The sequence below is a fragment of the Raphanus sativus genome, chromosome 4 (genome assembly GCF_000801105.2).
Source record: "Raphanus sativus cultivar WK10039 chromosome 4, ASM80110v3, whole genome shotgun sequence".
In the NCBI taxonomy this organism is placed as follows: Eukaryota; Viridiplantae; Streptophyta; class Magnoliopsida; order Brassicales; family Brassicaceae; genus Raphanus; species Raphanus sativus.
In genome coordinates this window covers 22,194,543-22,220,139 of record NC_079514.1, presented here as the reverse complement: position 1 = coordinate 22,220,139, position 25,597 = coordinate 22,194,543, and the positions used below count along the sequence as shown (strand labels likewise).

Genomic DNA, 25,597 nt, shown 5'->3' with positions numbered 1-25,597 from the left:
AAAACTTTTACTTTTTTTTTTCTTTTTTTTATCGATTTTTTTTTTAAATGGCGATCACAAGGGAGTAAAGGAACAGCCCGGATCCAAAAAAGAAATAAGAAATGATGAAGAGATGAGAAGGTGAAAAGAAGATAGAAAACAAACCAGCCAAAGTGGCTCTGATACCAAATGATAGACCCAAAATCGGGAAGGATGGCTTTGGCCGGTGTTTGATATGAACCGAGAAGGCAATGGAACTTCTGGAACTGGGATGGATTGATAGGATCGTCAAGAGATGCGGAATGACTCTTGATATACCAACGATCTAAGGCTAACCACCAAAGAACGGATGTAGTGCGTTGGCTAACCACCAAATAACACACAAAGATGATTGGCTGACCACCAAATCAACAAGCCGGTTCAAACTGATGAACTAGCTAAAGAACTCTCTCTCACTCAGAGAAGAAGAACAAAAATAAACAACCAAATTGAACTGATTTTATTCATGAAATGAATTACATATTTATAGTAGAATGAGTCAAAGAAAGAGATAAATAATTGTGGAAAACTAGAAGCATAGAAAACACAAACAAAGACTAAGACTAAAGACTTTTGTAGAACCGAGAAGTTGAATTTTGACTAGTCTTTAAAGAAATCAATGCAGGCCACGACTTTAACTCATTTTCTTGATATTTCTTGATGCAAATGGGCAGGAGACCATCAGGAAAAGCCTGGTCGAATTTGGTGTAAAACGGACCCAAATTTAATTTGTTATGAATTTTTCGGTGGGCCGAAAAAGGCTCATTTCGCCCAGCAGCTAAACCAGCTCCTTCTTCAGTGTCACTTAGCTCATTCAGCTCCAAGTTAGTGTCACTTAGCTCATCCAGCTCCATAATAGTGTCAATTATCTCACTCAGCTCATCTAGCTCCAAAGTAGTGTCACGATCTGATGGAAAAATCTCGGTTGGATCAAGTTGGTCGACATGATCACCATCATGGACTGTGTCCATGAACCAAAAAGGACGGTGCTCGATTTTGGTTCTATCAGGTACCCTTCAATCTATGGTAAAGAGGCTCCCAGGGGCAGCTCCTCCTATTCGAAGAAGTAATCAGGTGTCCTACTCCGATACACCTTTCGTGGAAGAGATTGCTTCGGTGGAAATGCCGCGTAAGTTCTCTTTCCCGAGCATAAAGATGTATGAAGGTACTAGGGATCCCGACAATCATATTTCTCAGTACAAGCAACGCATGCTAGCAGTAGTAATCCCTCGGGATGCACGGGAAGCTACCATGTGCAAAGGATTCAGATCAACCTTGACCGGCCCTGCTCTCCAGTGGTATATCAACCTGCCTACCAAATCCATCAAATCCTTTGCAGCTCTTAGCGATAAGTTCGTAGAGCAGTTCGCTAGCAGGCGTGACCTAGAGAAGAACTCAGATGATCTCTATGAGATCCTCCAGCATAGGAATGAGCCCCTTCGTTCTTACATAGCTCGCTTCAACCAAGCGAAGGTGGCTATCCCTGAGTGCAACGCTGATACGGCTATCTCAGCCTTTAAGAGGGGTCTACTTCCGGAGGGAGATCTTTACAAGGAGCTGATCAAATACAAGTGCAGGATTATGGAAGACGTACTGTCTCGTGCTTGGGCTCAAGTAAGATGGTGATATACCATGGATTTTACCCGTTTTAAACCATGGTATACTAGTATTTTATTATATATTTAATCTGTTTTCTAGCCTGTTAGGTATGTTTTCAGGTTCAGGAGCATTTTGTGAGAAAGTGATGTTTTTGGAGCATTTTGGAGTGCAAGAGATGATACACCCGAGTTGACCATTCAAGACTAAGTCGGAAGTCAACATTGCGATTATAATCGATCGATACTCATCCTGAGTTGTCGATCGATGTAGCTGAGAAGATCCGCGTACTAGAAGATTATAATCGATCGATACACTTCCAGTGTTGTCGATCGATATCGAAGACGAAATGGTTTAGCCGAGTACTTCACCAAGATATCACCAAATTACGAGATTGCCCCTGACGAGTTTTTAACCTAATGGAAATGCTTAAATATTCCTGCTAAGTGTTTTTGACGGCAACCTTCGAAAGAAGCAAGCTTTTGACAACCCTCAAGAGAAAAGCAGAGAGTGTGAGAGAGAGACTAGAGTTTTATTTGTCTTGAGAGATTGGAGAGATTTCTCATCTCCTTTTGTATTTCTACTTTATTCTATCTATGCAATTCTTTCATCTATCTATTGTTATGAATTGCTTAGCTATGTCTTAGTAGTCTACTTGTTAGATCTAGGGTTCAAATAGGTTTGTGGGATTAGCCCCAAACTATAATTGCTAAGTTGTGATACTCATCAAATGGATTGCACCCTATGCTTGTTTTAGATTAGCTAACTAGAACATAGATTACTAGGATCTTTGATTATCTTGAATTATCCATTTGAACTTGCTTGTCTCCCGTTGAGAAGAGCGACAGCTCCTCCTTGAGACCTTGTGTTCATATTCGGCTCGCGCCTAGGCAGATCTAGAAGCCGTCGATCGATATCCCGACAGGTGAATCTATCGGCGCTGCGAAAGGTGTATCGCTCGATATCTCAAAAGGATATTGATCGAATCTTTTTCTGCGCCAACATTACGACAGTTGAGGCCAGAGATCTAGATTATTTAACCAGTGATACTTCACTTGAGTTAAGCGGCTGAGATCTATAGTATCATGCAAGCAACTTGTAAAAGCATTTATAGAGATTGTAATCTCCATTCCTGAATAGAAACCCTATGTCTAGCACTCTTTATCACATTTAAACAACCCATCATATTGTTAGTTAGAGCAACTACCTTGCTCATTTTAGGAATTGTTACTTTTATTTCCATCATATAAACCAACCTTGCCTAGGATTGATTAGTAGATTTTATTTAATTGGTTCCCTAGCTCCTCGTGATTCGATCCCTAAGTACTACAGCTGTACCTCTTATTTGAGAGAGTAAGCTCTACTGGGTAATTTGAGCACTATCAGATGGGAAGAAGACGTTGCTAGTAAGGCCAAAGCCGGCCCAAAATATGATCAGAAGTCATCAAAGCCTACAAGGAGTGACTGTGACAAACCTTCTCACTCTAAGTCCGCTAGGGAGACTAGTAACCCGAACAGGGGCAGGTATCAGCATCAACCTTTGCCTAGACCCGAAGGGATGATGGTATCTACTTGGCCTGAAATCTCCCATCTTGCGATATCCAAACCGGAACTGATCGGTGTCTTACGACAAATGGGTCCTCAAGTTAAGTGGCCCCATAAGATGAAGGCCGCAGAGGCTAATCAAAACCCCAAGCGATGGTGCAAGTTCCATAGTGACCATGGTCATACTACGGAAGATTGCATAGCCCTGAAGATGGAAGTCGCCAAGCTCCTCAAGAAAGGCTACCTACGGGAGTTCCTCTCGGATAAAGCCAAGAACCTTCTAAATAAAGAAGGTCCCGGTCTCCCTATTGAGGCAGCTCCTTGTGGGAACCGAAATTCGCACCGTCAATATTTCGTATAAATAAGGAAACTAGAGAAACACTAATTTCCCAGAAGGTCCCGGATTTATGAGAAACCACACGTCAAGCAATCAGAACACGACAATAATGAGAAAATAAAATAAAAATCGTAAAAAGAGAGCAAGAGGGATTTTATTCCGAATCTGCGTATGAGCGTAACAACAACAAGGTAACGTGCTTCGGCTACGAGAGCTGTCGGCGAGATCCCTAGTTCTAATACCTGAAGGTGGCTAAACCTAATTGAGTCGCAGCTCGAAAACAAAAACGGAAAGTTGCCTAAAACGCTCTAAATGCTAAGTTGCTCTGGAAAAAAGCGATGCCTCTATGCCTCTCGCCTTGAACTCCTTATATGCTCCCTCCAAGGTCGGTTTACGCTTCCCCCTTTTGCCCTTAAGCCGTCATAGTCGAAAAAATGGGAATATTCCATTTTTTCCGATCTTCATGATTATCTGCGGAAAGTTTCCATTTTTTCCACGGAAACTGATGCTTATCCTCCAAGCATAAACCGTCATAAGGTTTATGGGTTTTTAAGAAATCGTAAGTGGGCCTCGAATCAAGTTTTAGGACCCTTTGGGATGTCTTTTCGATTCGAAACGTTTTTACGATTTTCCCGATAAGGTTAAGTTTCTGCGGTTTTTATCGTAAACCAAACGGACGATTCCATTCGATCGAGAGATCAAGAAACGGATAGTCGTGAGTTGCGGAGAACGGCTATACGGATCGTCGAGAATGCATAGTTTTACGTCGTATCGTCGTTTCAGAAGACTTTGGACGTTTCGGAGAACGATTGATATACGAACGCTCGATCGCTATAGCGACCGAACTTTGTCCGCAGCTCGGTCGCTATAGCGACCGAGCTTTTTCCCGAGCTCGGTCGCTATAGCGACCGAGCTTGTTCTCGAGCTCGGTCGCTATAGCAACCTAGCTTGTTCTCGAGCTCGGTCGCTATAGCTACCGAGCTTGCGTATGAGCTCGGTCGTTATAACGACCGAGCTTCGTATGATCCTGCGATTATCAAGTCCCTATTCTCGTGTTTTAACGATTCTTTGTTATCTCCGATGATCGTGTTTTGACGAGAACTTTATTTAATTTGCGGAACTTTTTGCAAGATATTTCATTTTTACGATTTCCTTCCGTAAAAATAAGATAAAATTTTATTTTATCAAATGTTTCGATACTAACTTCGTAACGACGGTTTTTGACCCCAACAGTTAGCCCCCCAGTACGTTAGAATCGTCGGGAGATTCAAGCGTACGTTAAGGTGAGTCGGACGAGATAGTCGATTCTTTTGACGAAGTTTGTATTCGTAAACTCGTAAAAGATATTAATACGAAAAAGATCGTAATATTTTTCTCCTTCACTTCTTTCACACCTCTTCTCTTTTCTTTCTCCTAAATTCTCTCTCAAGATGTCCTCCGCTCAAGATGGCAAGAAGAACTCAGATGTTGAGATGACCGAAGCACCGTTGGCTCCAGTCGATGAGTCCGTGCCTGAGCCTACTTGTGTTGCTGGCTTCCTTTGATTCCGCGAGAGGATGGCTTGTCGCAAGGCTGAGAAGGAAATCATCCACGCCGCCGAAGAGAAAACATCCTCTCCTGTCGCGACGGACACCCCAGCTTCCGGTTCCGAGGTCCTAATCCTTCCTGAGGTCGGAGAGCGTTCCGAGATGCAATCTCTTGAAGTTCCGCCCCAGGCTTCGGGTTCGTTGTCCGTTCCGATCATCGTTGAAGACAAGTAAGAAGCTGTCGAGCCCGTTCCTCCAGCCAAGAGGGAGATCGTTCTGGGGTTGCGGGCAGCAAGTGCTATCCCGGTTTCTTGGTCTCGGAAGAGGAAGTGTGTGGCACCTGCCGAGGGAGGTCCTTCGCTGCCGGAGGGATTGCACATTGCACCTGTTCTCCGTGGGAAGGTATGTTGTTCAGATTTTAACTTGTCTTTCCGTTTTGATTCTATGCTTATTAATACGACTTTTCCCTCCGCAGTTCATATCTCTGATTGACGGGATGATTGGGGATTGCAGTACCGAGGCCGCTCGTCTCGCCAGGGAGCTCGGAGAAGCGCAGGGCCAAATATCTGAAATCCAGGGCACGATGACGGCGCTGAGGGATTCCTGCACTGCTAAGGTGTCTAGGCTTGAGGGGCAAGTCGGCGAGCTTGAGAGAGATCTTGAGAAAACTGCGAGTGCTTTGATCAAGGAGAAGAAAACCAGGAAGGCAAAGGCTTCGGAGGTTCGTCGGCTTCAACGCCAGATCGAGACTAGCGAGGACTTGATGCGTCGTAGCGCCTATGATGCCATGAGTGCTTTGCGCGCCGGGTTCCAGTCCCGTTTGGCGGGTTATTACGAGATACTGGGCTCCTTAGAGCTTATTTACCGCATGGATCTAATCTCGGCGAGCATTGATGGTGGGATGGCGATTGTTCGTGCGCTTAGAGATGATCCTTCCGCGTCTCTTCAGTCCGAGGAGGATAGCCTATCGACCCGTAGGTCCGAGTTGGGATCCGTGGACAGGAACTTCGAGCTTCTGCTGTCCGATATGCGATCCGAGTGCGTTCTAGAGCAAACTGCGGAGGACACCGAGAAACCCGGTTCGGCGACTGGAGAGGATGGCGATGACGCGGCTCCGACGAAGAAAGGTGAAGGGGAGGTCTAGGTTTAAGGTCGTGGTCTTTGGTTCAAATGTTTTATGAGTTTGTGTTTGTTCCGACCTTTTAAGGCCGTGTTTTTATCTTCAGGACTGGCCACTTGTGGCTTTGAATCCCTACCGCGTTGCGGTTTTTAATTAATGAAAATTCGGATTTGCGTATTTATGAGAACTTCCGCATATCGAAGTTTGAGAGATAGGGTATGAGTTCTCGTCTCATTCTTGCCTCTCAGATGATCACCGCATCTGTCGCGTGTACAAAGCGAGATTTTCCGCAGTTTATGCATTTACGCGAAGGTTCGTAAAACGGATAGACTTTAGTGAAGAGACAAATTTTGGGATCTCGTATCGGGTGTCGATACTATGCCTATGAGATGTTAAGTACCAGCAAGGCTGGGTTTAGGGCAAGACCTTGGTTTTATTTTCGGACTGAGGCTTTGCGATGACAAATCGGCTTTCGTTTTGCCTGTTTTGCGATTTTAACCTGACTCGTACCGTTTTAAAATCCGTGAAGTGTTATAGGCTTATTATCATTTGTCTGGATACGAGTCAGAGCTACTTCCTTTACGACGCGCTCAGTTGAAATTTCGATTTTCTTGTATAGCGCGCTATGGTATCCTGGTCGGATGTAAGAGAGCCTACCCTTAGGTGGCTTGTCTGTTTAGGACGTTAGAGTTCGTTTGTTGTGATCAGCAACAAAGACATGATTCCTTTCTGTAGGCGTTTTTAAAGTTTTAACGAGGAAAAATTTATTTAGGCACGAAGCGACGTCTCGCAATGCGATGAATGGATTTTTCTTATGCCATAAAAGAGTTACGGGCTTTTGAATAGTGTAGTTTAGATCGCGAATTGTTTTTTGAGTGACAATTTCTAGATGTGATAATCGTTTTTGGTGGATGCTGGATCCGTTGTTTGTTTGTGAAGAGTTTCGAAAATTCGGAGTCTTTGTTTGTAAAGAGTTTCAAAAATTCGGATATTCCGTAAATTTTCGAAAGTCGTGAGAGTATACGAATATACGCACCCCGCTCCCCCCCCTTTTAATCGGGGGGGGATGGCTGAACCCGCCGGTTAGCGAGTTGCCTACGTACCCCTTTTTGGGGATTAAGCCATCTCGTAATTCTTTGATTGCGATGTTTTAGTGATAATATTTTTTGAGATCCATGATATTCCAAGTTCTCGGGATTTTCACACCTTGCATGTTTTCAATTTCGTAGGAACCGGGCCGGACGATTTTTATAATCTTGTATGGTCCCTCCCAGTTGGCTCCTAGCTTCTCTGTGTTCCGCTCGGCACTGTTCTGGAAGACTTTGCGCAAAACTAAGTCTCCTACGTGAAATCGGCGATTTCGGACGTTGGAGTTATAGTACTTTGCGGCTGCATGTTGATAGTTCTGGATTCGGGTCAGGGCCCGGTCTCGTTGCTCGTTGACGAGATCGAGATTATCAAATATCATGGCATTGTTTATTTCTTCCCGTTCCGGGAGAAGTCGTCTGCGTATCCCGGGAAATTCGACTTCCACGGGAATCATGCATTCGGTGCCGTATACAAGGGCGAAGGGTGTTTCTCCCGTTCCTCGTCTCGGAGTTGTGCGGTGTGACCAGAGGACTCCTTCGAATTCTTCCGCCCATCTCCCTTTCTTTTCGTCCAGACGTTTCTTAAGTCCGTCGAGAACGGTCTTATTGATTGTTTCTGCCTGTCCGTTGCATTGCGGATATCTGGGAGTTGATTTGTTTAATCGTATCTTCCATTTTTCGCAAAATGCTTCGAAGCGGGTAGAGATGAACTAGGATCCGTTATCCGTTACTATTTTGTATGGGATTCCATGCCTGCAGATAATGTTTTTCCATACGAAATTCTTGACTTGCGTGTCCTTTATACTTGCGTATGATTCGGATTCTACCCATTTTGAAAAGAAATCCATGAGGACCAGCAGAAAGCGTTTTTGCTTGGATTTGTGAAGAGGTCCTACGATATCCATAGCCCCGCGCATGAAAGGGTATGGCGACGTAATGGAGGAGAGTTCTTCCGCAGGTTGCCGAATAGTTGGAGCATGCCTCTGGCATTTTTCACATTTTCGTGTGAATTTTTCGCAGTCTCCGATCATCGTTGGCCAGTAATACCCGTGGCGTTTTATTTTCACGGCGAGCGACCTTCCGCCGGAATGATTTCCTCAGGAGCCAGAGTGAACTTCTTCCATTACCTTTCTAGCCTTATGTCCTTCTAAACATGTCATGAGTGGTCCAGGGAATTTCCATTTGTAAATTTCTCTATCTACCGTTACATAACGAGCGGCTTGGGTTCGGACTTTTCGAGCTGCCCACTTCTTGGGAGGTAATTTTCTGTCGATGATATACGCTCGTATTGCCTCCAGCCATGGCGTATCGCAGCCATATTCGTTTTTTTCTGGCGTTTCTTCTAATTCGACTGCAATTTCTTCCTCGTTATCATCTTGAATGAGATTGATGACGACGGGAGGTCCAATGCTCGGATGTTCAATGAACTCTACCGGGATCACTCTTTTAACTCCCGGATCCGAACTCGAGGCCAGGGCTGCGAGTGCGTCTGCTTGCGTATTCTCGGAACGAGGAATTCGAGTGAAGGCGAAAGAATCAAAGTCTTGGGACAAATTTCGGACTAGTTTGAGGTATGCTTCCATCCTTTCGTCCCTGGCTTCGTACTCTCCGCTATACTGGCTCGCAACTAGTTGAGAGTCGCAGTAAGCATGGATATTTCGTATCTTCAAACTGTGGGCTAACCGTAATCCCGCGATAAGGGCTTCGTACTCTGCCTTGTTATTCGACGCGTGGAACTCTAATCCAAACGATTGTTCGAGGATCTCTCCGGTCGGCGACGTCAGACGGATGCCGATTCCGGATCCTTGTTTTGACGACGATCCGTCAACATGGAGGAGCCAAGTTGAGTTAGGCTCTTTGTTAGTTATGGCTTTGGTTGGCAGCTCCACCAAGAAATCCGCTAGGACTTGAGACTTTGCACTCGTTCTGGGGCGATAGTCTATATCGTACTCGCTGAGTTCGACGGCCCACTTGGCTAACCTTCCCGACTGGCTCGGACTATGCAAGATAGTTTGGATGGGGAATGTTGTAAGGATGACGATGGTGTGGGATTGAAAATACGGCCGAAGCTTCCGCGCCGATGTTACGACTGCGCACGCTAATTTTTTCATCAGGGGATAACGGATTTCGGCGTCCAGCAGTGTTTTGCTTACGTAGTAGATGGGTTTCTGATGCATGAAGGATAAGAGTTAATTTCCTGCTGTTGTTTTGACCAGCCGGTCGATGTGCGGCAAAGGGAAACTATCTTTCGGGCATGCTTTATTGAGATCGGTAAAATCGACGCACACTCGCCATTTTCCGTTCTTCTCTTTGACAACGACGGGATTTGCAAGCCAATCGGGGTAACGGACTTTCGTTATGGACCCTACCTTAAGAAGTTTTTCGACTTCTTTGTTGACTGCGGTTGCTCGTTCGGGGCCTAGCTTTCGCCTTTTCTGCTTGATCGGTTTGAACGTTAGATCGGTATTTAGTTCATGGCAGGTAATGTTAATGTCAATTCCTGGCATGTCCTCCGCAGTCCATGCGAATGTGTTGAGATTTTTCTTAAGGCAGGTTACGAGTCTTGTCTTCAAGGGCTCGCGGAGATTGGCTCCGATTTTGACACACCGTTCTGGGAACACTTCATCAAGACAAACCGTAATTACGGGTTCACAGGTTGGTTCGCGTTTTTCTTCTAGGGCATCAGCCCTTTGAGATTGCCAGAAGAGTTCAGCCAAATCCTGCGTGTCTTCGTCCGAAGTCTTTTTCTTAGCTTTCCTGGAAGCGATATCGAGATCGGACCTTTTGCGTTTGACTTCCGCAGCGAGGCATATCCGTGACATTCTGGGATTTCCCCAGATTGTCTCGATCCCGTGGGGGGTCGGAAACTTAAGGCATAGATGATATGTCGATTGAACTGCTCTCATGGAATTTATCCAGGGAGTGCCCATGATCGCGTTGTACGATGACGGGAGATCCACTACTAGGAATTCCGTCAGTTTTTCTGTCATTCCGGCTTTGACTGCGAAACTGATCGACCACGAAGCGATGGTGGGCTCTCCTGAAAGCCCTACCAGCGGGCTGGAGTCTTCTGTGATCTTCGACGGATCGACCTGCATCTTTTCGAGAGTTTCTTTGAAGATGATGTTAACCGAGCTTCCGGTGTCGATCAGTACTCTCGCGACGTCGACATCGTGGATTTTCAGCTCAATTACCAGGAGGTCGTCGCGAGGATTAGCCTGTTCGGCCGCTGCTCCCTCCCTGAATGAGATCTCGTCTGGAAAGGATGAGATTTCCATCTCGTGTCTGTCTGTTGAGCAGTTTTTGCGGGTAAGATTGATCCGTACCCCCCTCCTTCTAGCGCCAAACTGTGGGAACCGAAATTCGCACCGTCAATATTTCGTATAAATAAGAAAACTAGAGAAAACCCTAATTTCCCAGAAAACCCTTATTCCGAATCTGCGTATGAGCGTAACAACAACAAGGTAACATGCTTCGGCTACGAGAGCTGTCGGCGAGATCCCTAGTTCTAATACCCGAAGGTGGCTAAACCTAATTGAGTTGCAGCCGGAAAACAAAAACGGAAAGTTGCCTAAAACGCTCTAAGTGCTAAGTTACTCTGGAAAAAAGTGATGCCTCTATGCCTCTCGCCTTGAACTCCTTATATACTCCCTCCAAGGTCGGTTTACGCTTCCCCCTTTTGCCCTTAAGCCGTCATAGTCGAAAAAATGGGAATATTCCATTTTTTCCGATCTTCATGATAATCTGTGGAAAGTTTTCATTTTTTCCGCGGAAACTGATGCTTATCCTCCAAGCATAAACCGTAGGTTTATGGGTTTTTAAGAAATCGTAAGTGGGCCTCGAATCAAATTTTAGGACCCTTTGGGCCGTCTTTTCGATTCAAAACGTTTTTTACGATCTTCCCGATAAGGTTAGGTTTCCGCGGTTTTTATCGTAAACCAAACGGATGATTCCATTCGATCGAGAGATCAAGAAACAGATAGTCGTGAGTTGCGGAGAACGGCTATACGGATAGTCGAGAATGCATAGTTTTACGTCGTATCGTCGTTTCGGAAGACTTTGGACGTTTCGGAGAACGATTGATATACGAACGCTCGATCGCTATAGCGACCGAACTTTGCCCGCAGCTCGGTCGCTACTTGTTTCCTAGCTCGGTCGCTATAGCGACCGAGCTTGTGCATGAGCTCGGTCGCTATAGCGACCGAGGTTGCGTATGAGCTCGGTCGCTATAACGACCGAGCTTCGTATGATCCTGCGATTATCAAGTCCCTAGTCTCGTGTTTTAACGATTCTTTGTTATCTCTGATGATCGTGTTTTGACGAGAACTTTATTTAATTTGCGGAACTTTTCGCAAGATATTTCATTTTTACGATTTCCTTCCGTAAAAATAAGATAAAATTTTATTTTATCGAATGTTTCGATACTAACTTCGTAATGACGGTTTTTGACCCCAACACTGCTGCATTGCCACCACAGCAAGACCGGGTGATCCATGTCATCACAGGCGGATCAGAGGTAAGCGGAATTAGCAGTGCCGCAGCCAAGATAAGTACTCGCAATGCCAGGAACGGCCAAGAGGCCGAGGGTCCCAAGCGACTACTCCTTGGAACAGATGAGATCAGTTTCACTGCAAGGGAGGAGGAAGGTCGTCATCCCTCATCATGACGCTCTCGTCATTTCGCTTACCATAGCAAACTGCTTGGCCAAGCGAATACTAGTAGATAATGGGAGCTCCAACAACATAATCTTCCATTCGGCCTTCACCGACTTGGGTTTGGAACCTACAGCTCTAACCAGAAAGGCAACTCACCTCGTATACTTCAGTGGAGAAGTCAAACAAACCTTAGGAGAGGTCCGTCTTCCCGTGTATGCCGAAGGGGTAAACCAAGCCCGAAGTTCCTGGTCGTCGACTGCCCCTCATCATACAACGTGATATTGGGAAGGCCTTGGATCCACGACATGGGAGCTGTACCTTAAACTTTGCACCAGCAGGTCAAGTTCCCAACCCTTGGGGCATCAAAGCGGTCAAGGGAGATCAAGAGAATGCTAGGTCTTGTTATCAGCTACCCTTAGGGGAAAGACTCAGGTCTTATAGCAATTACAGAAGACGCTTCCGGCCCCACATACCGAAGAGCCGGAAGTGGAAGAAATGGATGAGGTCCCCCTCACGGAAGGGAACTCGAGCCGAAACTTATAGATAGGCTCGAAGCTTCCAGAAGGCTTGAGAAGGAGACTGGTCGATTTCCTAAGATCCAACTCCGATTGCTTTGCCTGGTCTCATGAAGACATGCCTGGAATTGATCCCGATGTTATCATGCATCAACTCAAGGTGGACCTGATGCATCCTCCTGTCAGACAGAAGAGGAGAAAATTCGCTCCTGAAAGGGACGCGATAATCAACGAAGAGGTCAAGAACCTACTAGATACTGGATTCATACGAGAGGTGCAATACCCAGAATGGCTATCCAATGTGGTGGTCGTCAGGAAAAAGAATGGGAAGTGGAGAGTCTGTATCGATTTCACGGACCTTAATAAGTCATGTCCTAAAGATCATTTCCCTTTGCCTCACATCGACAAGCTAGTCGACGCAACAGCTGGTCATGAGCTGATGAGTTTCATGGATGCTGATAGTGCTCAAATTACCCAGTAGAGCTTACTCTCTCAAATAAGAGGTACAGCTGTAGTACTTAGGGATCGAATCACGAGGAGCTAGGGAACCAATTAAATGAAATCTACTAATCAATCCTAGGCACATTTGGTTTATATGATGAAAGTAAAAGTAACAATTCCTAAAATGAGTAAGGTAGTTGCTCTAACTAACAATATGATGGGTTGTTTAAATGTGATAAAGAGTGCTAGACATAGGGCTTTTATTCAGGAATGGAGATTATAATCTCTATAAATGCTTTAATAAGTTGCTTGCATGGTACTATAGATCTCAGCCGCTTAACCCAAGTGAAGTATCACTGGTTAAATAATCTAGATCTCTGGCCTCAACTGTCGTAATGTTGGCGCAGAAAAAGAGTCGATCGATATCCTTTTGAGATATCGAGCGATACACCTTTCGCAGCGCCGATCGATTCACCTGTCGGGATATCGATCGACGGCTTCTAGATCTGCCTAGGCGCGAGCCGAATATGAACACAAGGTCTCAAGGAGGAGCTGTCGCTCTTCTCAACGGGAGACAGGCAAGTTCAAATGGATAATTCAAGATAATCAAAGATCCTGTGATCTATGTTCTAGTTAGCTAATCTAAAACAAGCATAGGGTGCAATCCATTTGATGAGTACCACAACTTAGCAGTCATAGTTTGGGGCTAATCCCACAAACCTATTTAAACCCTAGATCTAACATGTAGACTACTCAGACAAAGCTAAGCAATTCATGACAATAGATAGATGAAAGAATTGCATAGATAGAAATAAGTACAAGGAGATGAGAAATCTCTCCAATCTCTCAAAACAATATAAAACTCTAGTCTCTCTCTCACACTCTCTACTTTTCTCTTGAAGGTTGTTTAAAGCATGCCGTCAAAAAACACTTAGCATGAATATTTAAGCATTTCCATTAGGTTAAAAACTCGTCAGGGGCAATCTCGTAATTTGGTGAAGTCTTGGTGAAGTAGTCGGCTAAACCATTTCGTCCTCGATATCGATCGACAACAGTGGATGTGTATCGATCGATTATAATCTTCTAGTACGCGGATCTTCTCAGCTACATCGATCGACAACTCTAGATGAGTATCGATCGATCATAATCGCAATGTTGACTTCCGACTTGGTCTTGAATGGTCAACTCAGGTATATCATCTCTTGTACTCCAAAATGCTCCAAAAACATCACTTTCTCACAAAATGCTTCTGAACCTGAAAACATACCTAACAGGCTAGAAAACATATTAAATATATAATAAAATACTAGTATACCATGGTTAAAAACGGGTAAAATCCATGGTATATCAACTCCCCCAGACTTACTCCTTTGCTTGCTTGTCCTCAAGCAAAAACAGTAGTCTTTGGAAAAGGTTTGAAAACAGCAGGAACTCAAAGATTCAAAATATTGAAGTCATCACTCTATGGGTTTGCAATTCATGTCTAAACATCCTAATCACAGAAGTTCATTATGCCTTATCTAGCTTAGCAACCAAACTCATCTAGTCAACAACTTAGCAAATCTCATCTGACATTCCCCTCTACTAACCTCATTTCTTAACATAAAATAAAAGTGCAGGCTTTACCTTGGGAGTATCGATCAAAGGACACATGGATTCAACTCAAACAAGTATCTGAACACACAGGTAGTCTTCTCTGATCCCTTTCTCCCCTCATCTCTCTTCTCTGAATCTCTTATTAGTTTCAATTTCAACAGGTTTCGATGCCACATAGGTCATCTAGTCCATCTCATTGACATTTGCATTGTAACTCATACATTTTTGACAAAGTGTAGCGAATAATGGGTTTGGTACTCAACCTATCCCTCGTTTCCACAATGTGTGATCATCCTTGAGATTTAGAATACTGGGGTCGCAGGAGACACTCCTACCCCTCTGCCTCTCAAGAAATCATTTCAATCTTTTATAACATAAACTTAGATCTTGAGAGGCTGAGAGAGAGAAGGAAGGGAACCAGAAACACACACAGTGATTTCCAAGCCCCAAGACAAGCAAATAAGTCAATATTAGTGTTGGAGGTCAGCTTTGGTTCCTTCAAACAATCTTAGCTAGTGAATATAGATGACAGGTTGATCCACTTTAGCATCTTTAGTACTATCTGCAATCAGTAATCTAAAATGGTGCTAAAGAGTGGTCAGACAATCAATATAAATCTATATCAATGTTCCTATTTAATACTTATGCGAAAAATAATTTGAAAAACAATTTAAATAAAAACCAAAATAAAAACACATATTAGTAAACTCCCCCCCCCCAGACTTAAATTACACTGTCCCAGTGTAACACAGCCGGTGGTGAGTAAAGAAAATAAATCATAATTAATAAGTATAACAAGTTAGAATGAATAAACCTGATCGACAAGGTGTCGATCGATTCGTAGTGGTATACGTCGATCGTTGGTAATGGTCGTGTGGTGTCGAGCGATATGAATGGTGAATGTCGGTCGACGGAATCATCATTCTACTTGGATCTAATAAAAACTGCAAAATAAATCCGAAAAATAAAAGCAAAAATGAAAAATAATAAAATAAAGGAAAATAAAAGAAAACCTAATAGTGGGTTGCCTCCCACTCAGCGCTTTGTTATAGTCATTTAGCTTGACTGTGGTAGGTGAGTGACTCATGGGGTGCAGAAACTGCTGATTGCTGGACAGCAATCATCAATCTTGTGTCTCCTACTGTTGAACCATGTGGCAGCGAAGCTTCTTGTGGCATCATCTGACCTTAGTTGTTTCTTATCTATCTTGAGGACTGTATCTTGAAGTTTCCTCACAGAATTCTCAATGTATTCGATGTTGCCAACCTTCCTGTCGATGGTCTGGTAGGTATATACGGACAATTCCTTCAGCTCACTCTGTAATGCATCGATCCTGTCAAGAATAAACTGATCTCGGTCTGCTAAGGACTCGGTGTCGATCGATGCTACTAGATGCGCGTCGGTCGTTTCGCTGAGAGGTCTGTCGGTCGACTCAGAATCTACTGTGTCGATCGATTGTGAGCATTGTCCTTGGTACTGCAGAAGCACGTATAGCGCCCTTCATTTGGCGAGTAGTTCTGCATAGGCTGTTTACTCGTTCGTGAACAGTGTCGTCAATGGTATCACAGGTCCCGTTGAGTCTCTTTCCATGGCATCCATAGCCTCGTACAGCTCATGTTTGATTTCATCAACTTCTGCTGTAGTGCATGCTCTCTTCGCTGGTGGTGGCTCGATGTCGATCGATATTGGTCTAGTGCCTGTCGATCGATGTTGCGGTTCTGTCACGAAGACCAAGATGATCTTGAACTATGCTCATGTTTCTTTGTAGCTCGTTCAGCTGTCGTGACAGTGTATCCAGGTATCGCATGATAGGTGAACTGAAAGATCATGCTTCTCTTCGTATGCTCTCATCCTATCTTCCAGTGCTGCGAACCTTGTGTCGATCGACGGTGAATTCACTGTGTGTCGATCGATGGAGACGTAGCATTCTTAGCTTGATCTTTCTTGCGAATTGATGCTAGCTCTTTCTGTAGAAGATCGATCCTCTTGCTTAACCATTCGACATTGTTGTTGAGAGGGCTGTAGACGTCTCCAATCCGTGTATTGATGTAAGCAATCTCCCATTCATCTTTCTTAGGTGATGAACATTCTGGTCGGTCCTTGGATGTAGTCTTGCCGATGTCGATCGATGGCACAGGTACTGTGTCGATCGATACTGGTGGCGTAGCTTCTTTCTCAAGCATGGTTAATATGTTTCCAAGCTCCACTCTTATCTCAGCCATATCACTCTGGAAGTCCTTGTAACTGACATCCAAAGGCTGGAAAGTGTCTTCCACCAATGTGGCATGTTTGCCTCAAGGTGTGCCTGAGCTCTCCATACATCAGTCACCATATCATCTATCTCCTCTCTTCTGTAGGGTACTGGTGGTGGTCTGTATGCATGGTAAGGGCGTGTGTGTACTGGAAGGCGTAAGCAACCTCTGTGAAAAGGGATGCTCTATCCAGAATTCTTCTTATTTGCTCCTTGGTAACATGGATGATTTCACCATCAACTCCTCTAGCATAGCCAAACTCATCTCTGTAGACACCATATTCATCCTTGGCTTCCCATTTGAATCTCCTGGATCCATCAGTATTGAAGGCACGTCGTCCAAACTCCAATCGTCTGTCGGGCGATCTGACTCTTGGTATGTCGATCGATCCGGGATATCCGCCGTCGATCGATGGTGATGAATCGATGTCGATCGATGGTGAACTCCTGGGTTGACCGAAGGTTGAGGAACTGTATCCTCCTTGTGTTGACGTGGTGGTTGTCCTGGACGTGAGCTAGGATGTCTGGATGGCCACGTTGCTGTGTGAACAGGTTTTCTGGTCCATTAGCAACTTGGAGGATGTCTGCTATGTCTTCTCTGGTTATGTGCAGAACTCTTCCATCCATTGCTCTTGCATAGCCATCTGTGTCCCTGAAAATTCCAAATTCATCAGGTGTTAGTGAAACGTTCCTGATATCATAAGGTTCATGAAATCGAGATTGAGCTCTGTTGAAGGCGTCGATCGATGGTGATGTGGTGGTGGCGATCGATGGTGCACGTCTAGCTGCATGGTTGGATCGATTGTTCATGGTGTTGCAGTCCTCCATTGATAAGTTTCTGAATGCTGGAAGCTGCTGGGTAGAAGGTGAAAAGGTTTGAATTTTCGTGTTTGTAGTTGTCAACCTTTTATACCCATGTGTTGCCCTAATCGGTGAAATCCGATTTTGTCCTTTAAGTCGTCCGGGTCAATATCGATCGATGTGATACTGGCGATGTCGATCGATGGACGATGTCGTTTTGCTGGATGAAGTAGATAATCGATCGATGGTGGGCGCTTGATGTCGATCGATTGTGGGAATCGATTTGCAAATCTGTCATTCTCTAAGTAATTTCCCAAGCTCTCTCTTCCCAGTAGTCTGCATCATGTTCTTCACTGTGGTCTCCACTGTGGGAAGAGGTGGCTATGTCTACTGCAAAACTCTCATGAAATCCGCTATCTGCCCAACTCCTTACTGAGTAATCATCTTCCTTTCGGCTGGGTGGGATGGCGAAATTCGGGTAGCAATGATCTGGTAGATCGAGTTCATCATCTGGACCTTTGTCGATCGATGATTCGATGCTTGTTGTCGATCTCTGCTGACTTGCGAGTGTCGATCGATGATGTTAAGGTGCTGTCGATCGATCCCGAGTACTCTGTCTCGTACTCGACTTCACAATGACAAACTGCAATGATACCAGTATCATCTTCTTTTACCACTGATTTGGCTGGTGGTTTCCCAAGCTTGACAGGGTCGTAGTGGACGTCTGGATCTATCATAGTCAAGCACATCCTGTTGGTGTTCATGTCACATATGGCTCCTACTGTAGCCATAAATGCTCTTCCAAGTAAGAGGGAAGAGTTCCAATTTAGCTTGATGTCTAGGACATGAAAATCCACAGGGACGATAGCATTACCAATATGTACTTCCAGGTCTCTGATGAAGCCTCCAGAGTTTTTCTGAGTGTAATCCACGAATGTAAAGATCTCTGGTGAAGGCTCTACTTGCAGGCCCAGATGGTTGCCATGACCTTTGGTAAGATGCTGACTGATGAACCAGTGTCACATAGTGCATGAGGAAATTCAATCCCTTGTACTACACAGGGTATTGCAAACTTCCCAGGATCACTCTTCTTCTGCAAAGTAATCATTTTCCTCATATCCTCTCTGACATTGTCAAACCTTCTTCTAATGTCATTTTCAGTCTCCCTTGTTTCTCTGAAGAACATCCACAATCTGCTTGTGAAGTAAACCTCCTCAAAAGGTTTCTCTGGTGGGATTCTGATAACTCTCTTAGTGAAACCATCAATCTCTTTTTCATTAGCTTTCCTTTTAAGGTTCTTAGGAATCTTCTCCTTCTACTCCTTAACCTTCTTCCTTCAGTTCCTTCTGATGTAGGTGTAGTGTCTGAAGGGTTACCAGTAATCTCTGTAGGGTTAGCTTGTGGTTTCGGTGTGGGTCTGAGTGCATTGATTCGGTTGCTGTCTATCGATGGTAGTTGCACTCGGTATGTGAGAGGTGCGTGTCGATCGATAGGTGGAGAAAAGGGTCGATCGATACGTTTCTCATCTTTGTGTCGATCGATGAGTGGCTCGTCTCGTCGGTCGATATCTTCGTAGGTGTGGGTGGGTGGGTATGGATGAGAAGCCGTGAATTCAGCATGTGTCAATATCCTAACCGCGTTGCAATCTGCAGTCGTATCCGGAAATGACATCGTTGATGTCGATCGATGTGGACTAGTTGGTGTCGATCGACACCATTGTGATCCACCGAGACTTAGTGAACTTTCCACTTCAAAGTCTCCTTCTTGTAGCTTCTCCTGTTTCACCACTTGCCAGAAATCATCATCTATAATGGCATTCACGTGGTGTTTCCTGTTTCCTTTCCCTACTTCCTTAGAAGTTCCAATCCTCCTGATAGAGTCTTCAGTCTGGACAATCTGTGTCTTAAGTCTCTTAACTTGAGTGCAAATGGTGTCTATCCTCGTGGTCAGATTGTTGAAGACAGAGTCAATCTTCCCATTGAAGTCTACTGTAAGCTTCTGTTGACCTTCTAGAACTCTATCAATCATGGCATCAAACTTACTTTCCTGAGTGGGTGGCGGTGGGTTTTGGTAAGCTGAGTTGCCGTAGTTCCTTGTGTTGGTGAAAGGTTTCTGATACTGTGAACTCTGGTTGTAGTTACTCTTCTGACCACTGCCAAAAAAATTTTTGTTTCCACTCTGGTTTCCATATCTCTGAAATCCAGTACCTCCAATGTAGTTCACATCTTCCTCTGTATCATCTTCTCTAGCCTCTCCTTCTTCAGCTGAGCAGACTGGCTGCCCCAGAAATGCATGTTAAGCATCTATCTTGGCTCTGACTTCATTCATCTGGTCTTCTCCGATGGCTGCAACCGATTTCTTCTTGCAGAGTCAGTGTTCTTGGTACTGCTGCTGTTGGCTAGGTTCTCAATAAGTCTCACAGCCTCTATTGGATTCCTAGTGTTGAAGTTCCCCTCGCTAGCAGTATCAAGAGCCATCTGATACCTCAAGGCGATACCTCTGTAAAAAGTGCTTAACAGCTGCACTTCATTGAATCCATGGTGTGGACAGTCTCGCTGGAAGAACTTAAATCTGATCCACGCGTCTTTAAAAGTCTCACTAGGCTTTTGCTCGAAAGTGGTGATTTTGCTCCTTAAGTCTTCAGCGCGTGTCTCATCAAAGAAATTACGCAGGAAGGCGTTTTTGATGTCGGCCCAGGATGTCAGTGATCCTATAGGTAGCTGCTTAAGCCAGTGCGAAGCTTCTCCAATCAGCGAGTATTTGAAGAGCTTGCAGAGTAGGTAGTCCTCAGGGACTCCATCCATACGAATAGCAGCGATAAGATCCTCGAACCTCTCCAGATGGTCCATAGGATGCTCGTGTGATAGCCCAGAATAAGGTATCTGAGACACGAGAGAGTAGTACTGAGGCTTGAGCTCGAAGTTCGGCTTCTGAATCTCTGGAAGTCGAATAGCTGATCTGTTGGTGTACTACTCGTCTGGACGGTTATAGTCTGCCAACGATCGTGTTTGAGCTTCTCCTGTAGCCTCAGCTTCAGGCTCAGGGATTATGTTTCCCTGTTCATCTAGCTTCTGACCTGTTGCATTACGCAGATGACCATCTTGGTCATACAGGTTTCCATTCTCGCCCTGCGTGAAAATAACAATCGCGACCATGCTTCGCGGAGTAGTGTCGATCGATGTACGATGAGTAGTATCGAACGATGCGGATCGGCGAACGGTATCGGTCGACGGTGCTGTCTGAGTGTCGGTCGACGGTTGAACGTGAGTATCAGTCGACGGTACTGCGGTTCTGTCGATCGATGCAGAGCGTAGGTCTTTGCGGATTGAGCGTTCCAAGTGTGCAGGATCCTCTGAGAATGATAGTTGATTTCCCCTGTTGCTTCTGGTACTGCTGGGCATGTACCTGAAAAGACGAGAAAAATTTCAATCAGAAAGGGGGTAAAAAGAAAAACCTAAGATTAATAAGATTAAATCTAATGGCGATCAAAGCTCCCCGGCAACGGCGCCAAATTTGATAGTGCTCAAATTACCCAGTAGAGCTTACTCTATCAAATAAGACGTACAGCTGTAGTACTTAGGGATCGAATCACGAGAAGCTAGGGAACCAATTAAATGAAATCTACTAATCAATCCTAGGCAAGGTTGGTTTATATGATGAAAGTAAAAGTAACAATTCCTAAAATGAGCAAGGTAGTTGCTCTAACTAACAATATGATGGGTTGTTTAAATGTGATAAAGAGTGCTAGACATAGGGCTTTTATTCAGGAATGGAGATTATAATCTCTATAAATGCTTTAATAAGTTGCTTGCATGGTACTATAGATCTCAGCCGCTTAACTCAAGTGAAGTATCACTGGTTAAATAATCTAGATCTCTGGCCTCAACTGTCGTAATGTTGGCGCAGAAAAAGAGTCAATCGATATCCTTTTGAGATATCGAGCGGTACACCTTTCGCAGCGCCGATCGATTCACCTGTCGGGATATCGATCGACGGCTTCTAGATCTGCCTAGGCGCGAGCCGAATATGAACACAAGGTCTCTAGGAGGAGCTGTCGCTTTTCTCAACGGGAGACAAGCAAGTTCAAATGGATAATTCAAGATAATCAAAGATCCTAGTGATCTATGTTCTAGTTAGCTAATCTAAAACAAGCATTGGGTGCAATCCATTTGATGAGTACCACAACTTAGCAGTTATAGTTTGGGGCTAATCCCACAAACCTATTTAAATCCTAGATCTAACAAGTAGACTACTCATATATAGCTAAGCAATTCATGACAATAGATAGATGAAAGCATTGCATAGATAGAAATAAGTAGAAATACAAAAGGAGATGAGAAATCTCTCCAATCTCTCAAAACAATATAAAACTCTAGTCTCTCTCTCACACTCTCTTCTTTTCTCTTGAAGGTTGTTTAAAGCTTGCCGTCAAAAAAACACTTAGCAGGAATATTTAAGCATTTCCATTAGGTTAAAAACTCGTCAGGGGCAATCTCGTAATTTGGTGAAGTCTTGGTGAAGTAGTCGGCTAAACCATTTCGTCCTCGATATCGATCGACAACACTAGATGTGTATCGATCGATTATAATCTTCTAGTACGCTGATCTTCTCAGCTACATCGATCGACAACTCTGGATAAGTATCGGTCGATCATAATCGCAATGTTGACTTCCGACTTGGTCTTGAATGGTCAACTCAGGTATATCATCTCTTGTACTCCAAAATGCTCCAAAAACATCACTTCTCACAAAATGCTCATGAACCTGAAAACATACCTAACAGGCTAGAAAACGGATTAAATATATAATAAAATACTAGTATACCATGGTTAAAAACTGGTAAAATCCATGGTATATCAGATGCGTTCTCTGGATATAACTAGATCCTAATGTACCCTGACGATCAAGAGAAGACCTCATTCATGACCTCAAGGGGTATCTACTGTTACAAGGTTATGCCTTTCGGATTGAAGAACGCAGGCTCGACCTATCAAAGGCTTGTCAACATGATGTTCGCCGATCAGATAGGGCAGACCATGGAATTCGACATTGATGACATGTTGGTAAAGTCCCTAGAAGCCGAAGACCATATCTCACACCTTCAACAAGCCTTCACCACTCTCAGGAGGTACAACATGAAGCTAAACCCTTCAAAGTGCTCGTTCGGAGTAAGCTCTGGAAAGTTCCTAGGGTACAGTCACCCACAGGGGCATTGAAGCAAACCCAGAGCAGGTGAGAGTGATCCAGGTGATACCTTCACCTCGCAACGTCAAGGAGGTGCAAAGGCTGACAGGAAGGATGGCTGCTTTGAGCAGGTTCATCTCCAGGCTATCGGACAAGTCGCATGCCTTCTTCGAAACCTTGAAGGACCCCAAGGACTTCCAATGGACCGAGAAATGTGAGCAAGCCCTATCCGATCTCAAGCCCTACCTCACTACTCCACCTCTCCTCTCAAAACCCTTGGAGGATGAGGTCCTATTGCTCTACTTTGCGGTATCGGAACACACGGTCAGTGCGGTCCTGGTAAGGGAAGAAGGAAGAAAACAGCATCCTATCTACTACGTGAGCAAGTCTTTACTAGACGCGGAGACCCGCTATAGTCACCTCGAGAATCTGGCCATTGCCTTAGTTAATGCTGCCCTAAAGCTACGTCCCTACTTCCAGGCTCATCGAATCGTGGTAGTCACCTCCTTTCCCATCAAGGCTGTTCTGCATAAGCCAGAAGTGTCTGGACGACTAGCAAAATGGGGTATAGAGCTGGGGGAATACGACGTGATCTTCCGGCCTGCAATAGCCATCAAATCGCAAGTCCTGGCAGATTTCGTAGCTGAATTCTCTCCTGCCATACTTCCAGCCCTGGAACAAGAGGTAAAGCTCCGTAATAGCGAAGGGGAGAAAGTCGAATGGACACTGTACGTTGATGGCTCTAGTAACGTAAGGGGCGCAGGCATGGGACTAGTCCTAACTTCCCCCACGGGAGAATCAGCCTCAAGGGCCGTATGTTGCAACTTCAAATCAACGAACAACGAAGCTGAATATGAAGCTGTAATAGCAGGGCTGACACTTGCCAAACAGATGGGGGTGGAAGATATCCAGGTCTTCAGCGACTCACAACTGATCATAAGCCAAGTCCAAGGAGATTATCAGGCGAAAGATCCGAGTATGATTAGATACCTATCCGTGGCTAAGCGACTACTCGACATGTTCCGACATTGTAACCTCACACATATCCCTAGGGAGCACAACTCCCAGGCTGACGCTCTAGCTAACCTAGGGTCCGCCCTAGAAACTACGAGTCATATGAGCATCCCACTACGGGTACTCCAATGGCCCGCGACCGAAAAGGAGATGGAATCTGAAGAAGTATCTGTGGTAGACGAAGGAGAGACCTGGATGACACCCATCATCAACTATCTAAGGTACGACACCTTGCCCGAAGATCGAGACGAAAGTCGGAAGATAAGGCGCCAAGCTGTAAGGTATTGCTTTTCTGAGTGGAAACTATACCGAAGATCCTTTTTAGGAACCTACCTACGATGTCTTACCCCTAGAGAAGCCACCAGGATACTAGAAGAGCTTCATGAAGGAGAATGTGGTTCCCATTCTAGTGGTCGGAGCTTGGTACTCAGAGCTAGAAGGGCAGGGTACTATTGGCCAACCATGGCAGGGTCTCCCTCAAACAAGCCAAGCTGTGTAGCCAATACCAGAAGCACGCGCCGATCTCCAACCTTTCACCAGAGAATCTCAAATCCTTAAGTTCTCCTTGGCCCTTCCGAAAGTGGGGCATGGACATCGTAGGAAAGTTCCCTATGGCACCGGGGCAAAAGATTTTTCTCCTAGTCGTGACAGACTATTTCACCAAGTGGGTGGAAGCTGTAGCACTAGCCAAGATAACGGATCTCCAAATCAGGAAATTCCTATGGACTAACGTGATCACACGCTTCGGAACTCCCCATGAGATCGTCACAGACAATGGACCCCAGTTCACAAGCTACTTCCGAAAGTTCTGCAAGGACTGGAACATCAAACTCTCCTACTCAGCACCACGACACCCTCAATCTAACGGCCAAGCCGAATCCACTAACAAGAAAGTGGTGAACATGCTCAAGAAGCGCCTAGAAGACGCCCACGGGCGATGGGCAGAAGAGCTACACGGAGTACTCTGGGCCTATCGGACAACTCCGAAGGCGGCTACCCAGGAGACTCCCTTCTCCCTTATCTATGGTGCTCATGCGGTGATACCCACAGAGGTGCACGTAAGTGATGTTAAGAGTTTTCAAGGCTCCTAAGACAAATAATGTAGTATAAAAGACTGTCGAACTAATTCTAAGGGATTTAAAGCAATGAGAATGCAAGTGCCTATTTAATCTAAGTGCAACCAGAGATTTGAATGATTTTAAATTACTACTAATGATTGAATGCAATAAAAGAATGATACTTTCTTATCTAATGGAAAAGAGAACTCATGGGTGAAGGGAATTTGACCTTGGGTGATCAAGTTTCGAACTAAGAAATGCAAATGATCAATCAAACTATCAACCTTAAGCCTAAACACAATTCTAAGCAAGCTCTATGTCTAGATGAATGCTCATTTGCTAACACATCTCAAACATCAAATGTCTTTGGTTGAATAATATGAAAGCAATCATTAAGAACAAGTCTAATAGCTATCTTAGCATCTTTAACAACAAATGTCTTTGGCAAAGTACACTAAAATCTTAGGAGAGTTCTCTCAGACATTTCATCAAACACTTTTTGGGTGGGAAAAGCCTAATGATCAACTTTTAAGTAGCTAACTCAAAAGATGCATTATGAATACTCTACTAGCAAGGAACAAGAATGATCTACAGTAAAACATCCTAGAACTAGCCTAATCACCCTTAATCTCCCTAACCCATGAATTCAAAAGGTGATTACTCACTAATCTCCATGATTCCTCTTAAACCCGTGGTGGATTTCAGATTAATCATGTAGAGAAATATATAAGAAATCAACAGAAACACAAGAACATAACAAATCAAAATCCAAAAGAGATGAACTTTTATTGAGAGTTTTGTGTTCTTCCAATGAAAAAAAGATAGATCTGCCGCCATAGGCTTACAAAGTACT

At 44.5% G+C, this 25,597-nt stretch overlaps 3 protein-coding genes across 3 annotated transcripts; 2 read left to right on the top strand and 1 right to left on the bottom strand.

Moving 5' to 3' along the window:
• Positions 1 to 1,041: 1,041 nt before the first annotated feature.
• Positions 1,042 to 5,040, top strand: LOC130511200 (uncharacterized). The gene is made up of 3 exons (XM_057008080.1): positions 1,042 to 1,505; positions 3,001 to 3,472; positions 4,927 to 5,040. The coding sequence occupies exons 1-3, from the start codon at positions 1,042 to 1,044 to the stop codon at positions 5,038 to 5,040; spliced, it is 1,050 nt and encodes a 349-aa protein (XP_056864060.1).
• Positions 5,041 to 9,419: 4,379 nt separating this feature from the next.
• Positions 9,420 to 10,508, bottom strand: LOC108850265 (uncharacterized). Its single transcript, XM_018623831.2, has one exon. It carries the CDS (start codon positions 10,506 to 10,508, stop codon positions 9,420 to 9,422), a length of 1,089 nt encoding a protein of 362 aa, XP_018479333.2.
• Positions 10,509 to 22,524: 12,016 nt separating this feature from the next.
• On the top strand, positions 22,525 to 24,244 carry LOC130511199 (uncharacterized). Its single transcript, XM_057008079.1, has 3 exons — positions 22,525 to 22,551; positions 22,679 to 22,803; positions 23,002 to 24,244. The coding sequence occupies exons 1-3, from the start codon at positions 22,525 to 22,527 to the stop codon at positions 24,242 to 24,244; spliced, it is 1,395 nt and encodes a 464-aa protein (XP_056864059.1).
• Positions 24,245 to 25,597: the final 1,353 nt, after the last annotated feature.

Coding starts and splice junctions, on each gene's coding strand:
- LOC108850265 (XM_018623831.2), bottom strand. CDS start 10,508: ATGGAAATCTCATCCTTTCCAGACGAGATCTCATTCAGGGAGGGAGCA.
- LOC130511200 (XM_057008080.1), top strand. CDS start 1,042: ATGGTAAAGAGGCTCCCAGGGGCAGCTCCTCCTATTCGAAGAAGTAAT. Junction 1,506..3,000: donor GCGAAGGTGGCTATCCCTGA/GTGCAACGCTGA, acceptor GAGCACTATCAG/ATGGGAAGAAGACGTTGCTA. Junction 3,473..4,926: donor GTCCCGGTCTCCCTATTGAG/GCAGCTCCTTGT, acceptor TTCTCTCTCAAG/ATGTCCTCCGCTCAAGATGG.
- LOC130511199 (XM_057008079.1), top strand. CDS start 22,525: ATGGAATTCGACATTGATGACATGTTG. Junction 22,552..22,678: donor TCGACATTGATGACATGTTG/GTAAAGTCCCTA, acceptor GAAAGTTCCTAG/GGTACAGTCACCCACAGGGG. Junction 22,804..23,001: donor AGGATGGCTGCTTTGAGCAG/GTTCATCTCCAG, acceptor ACACACGGTCAG/TGCGGTCCTGGTAAGGGAAG.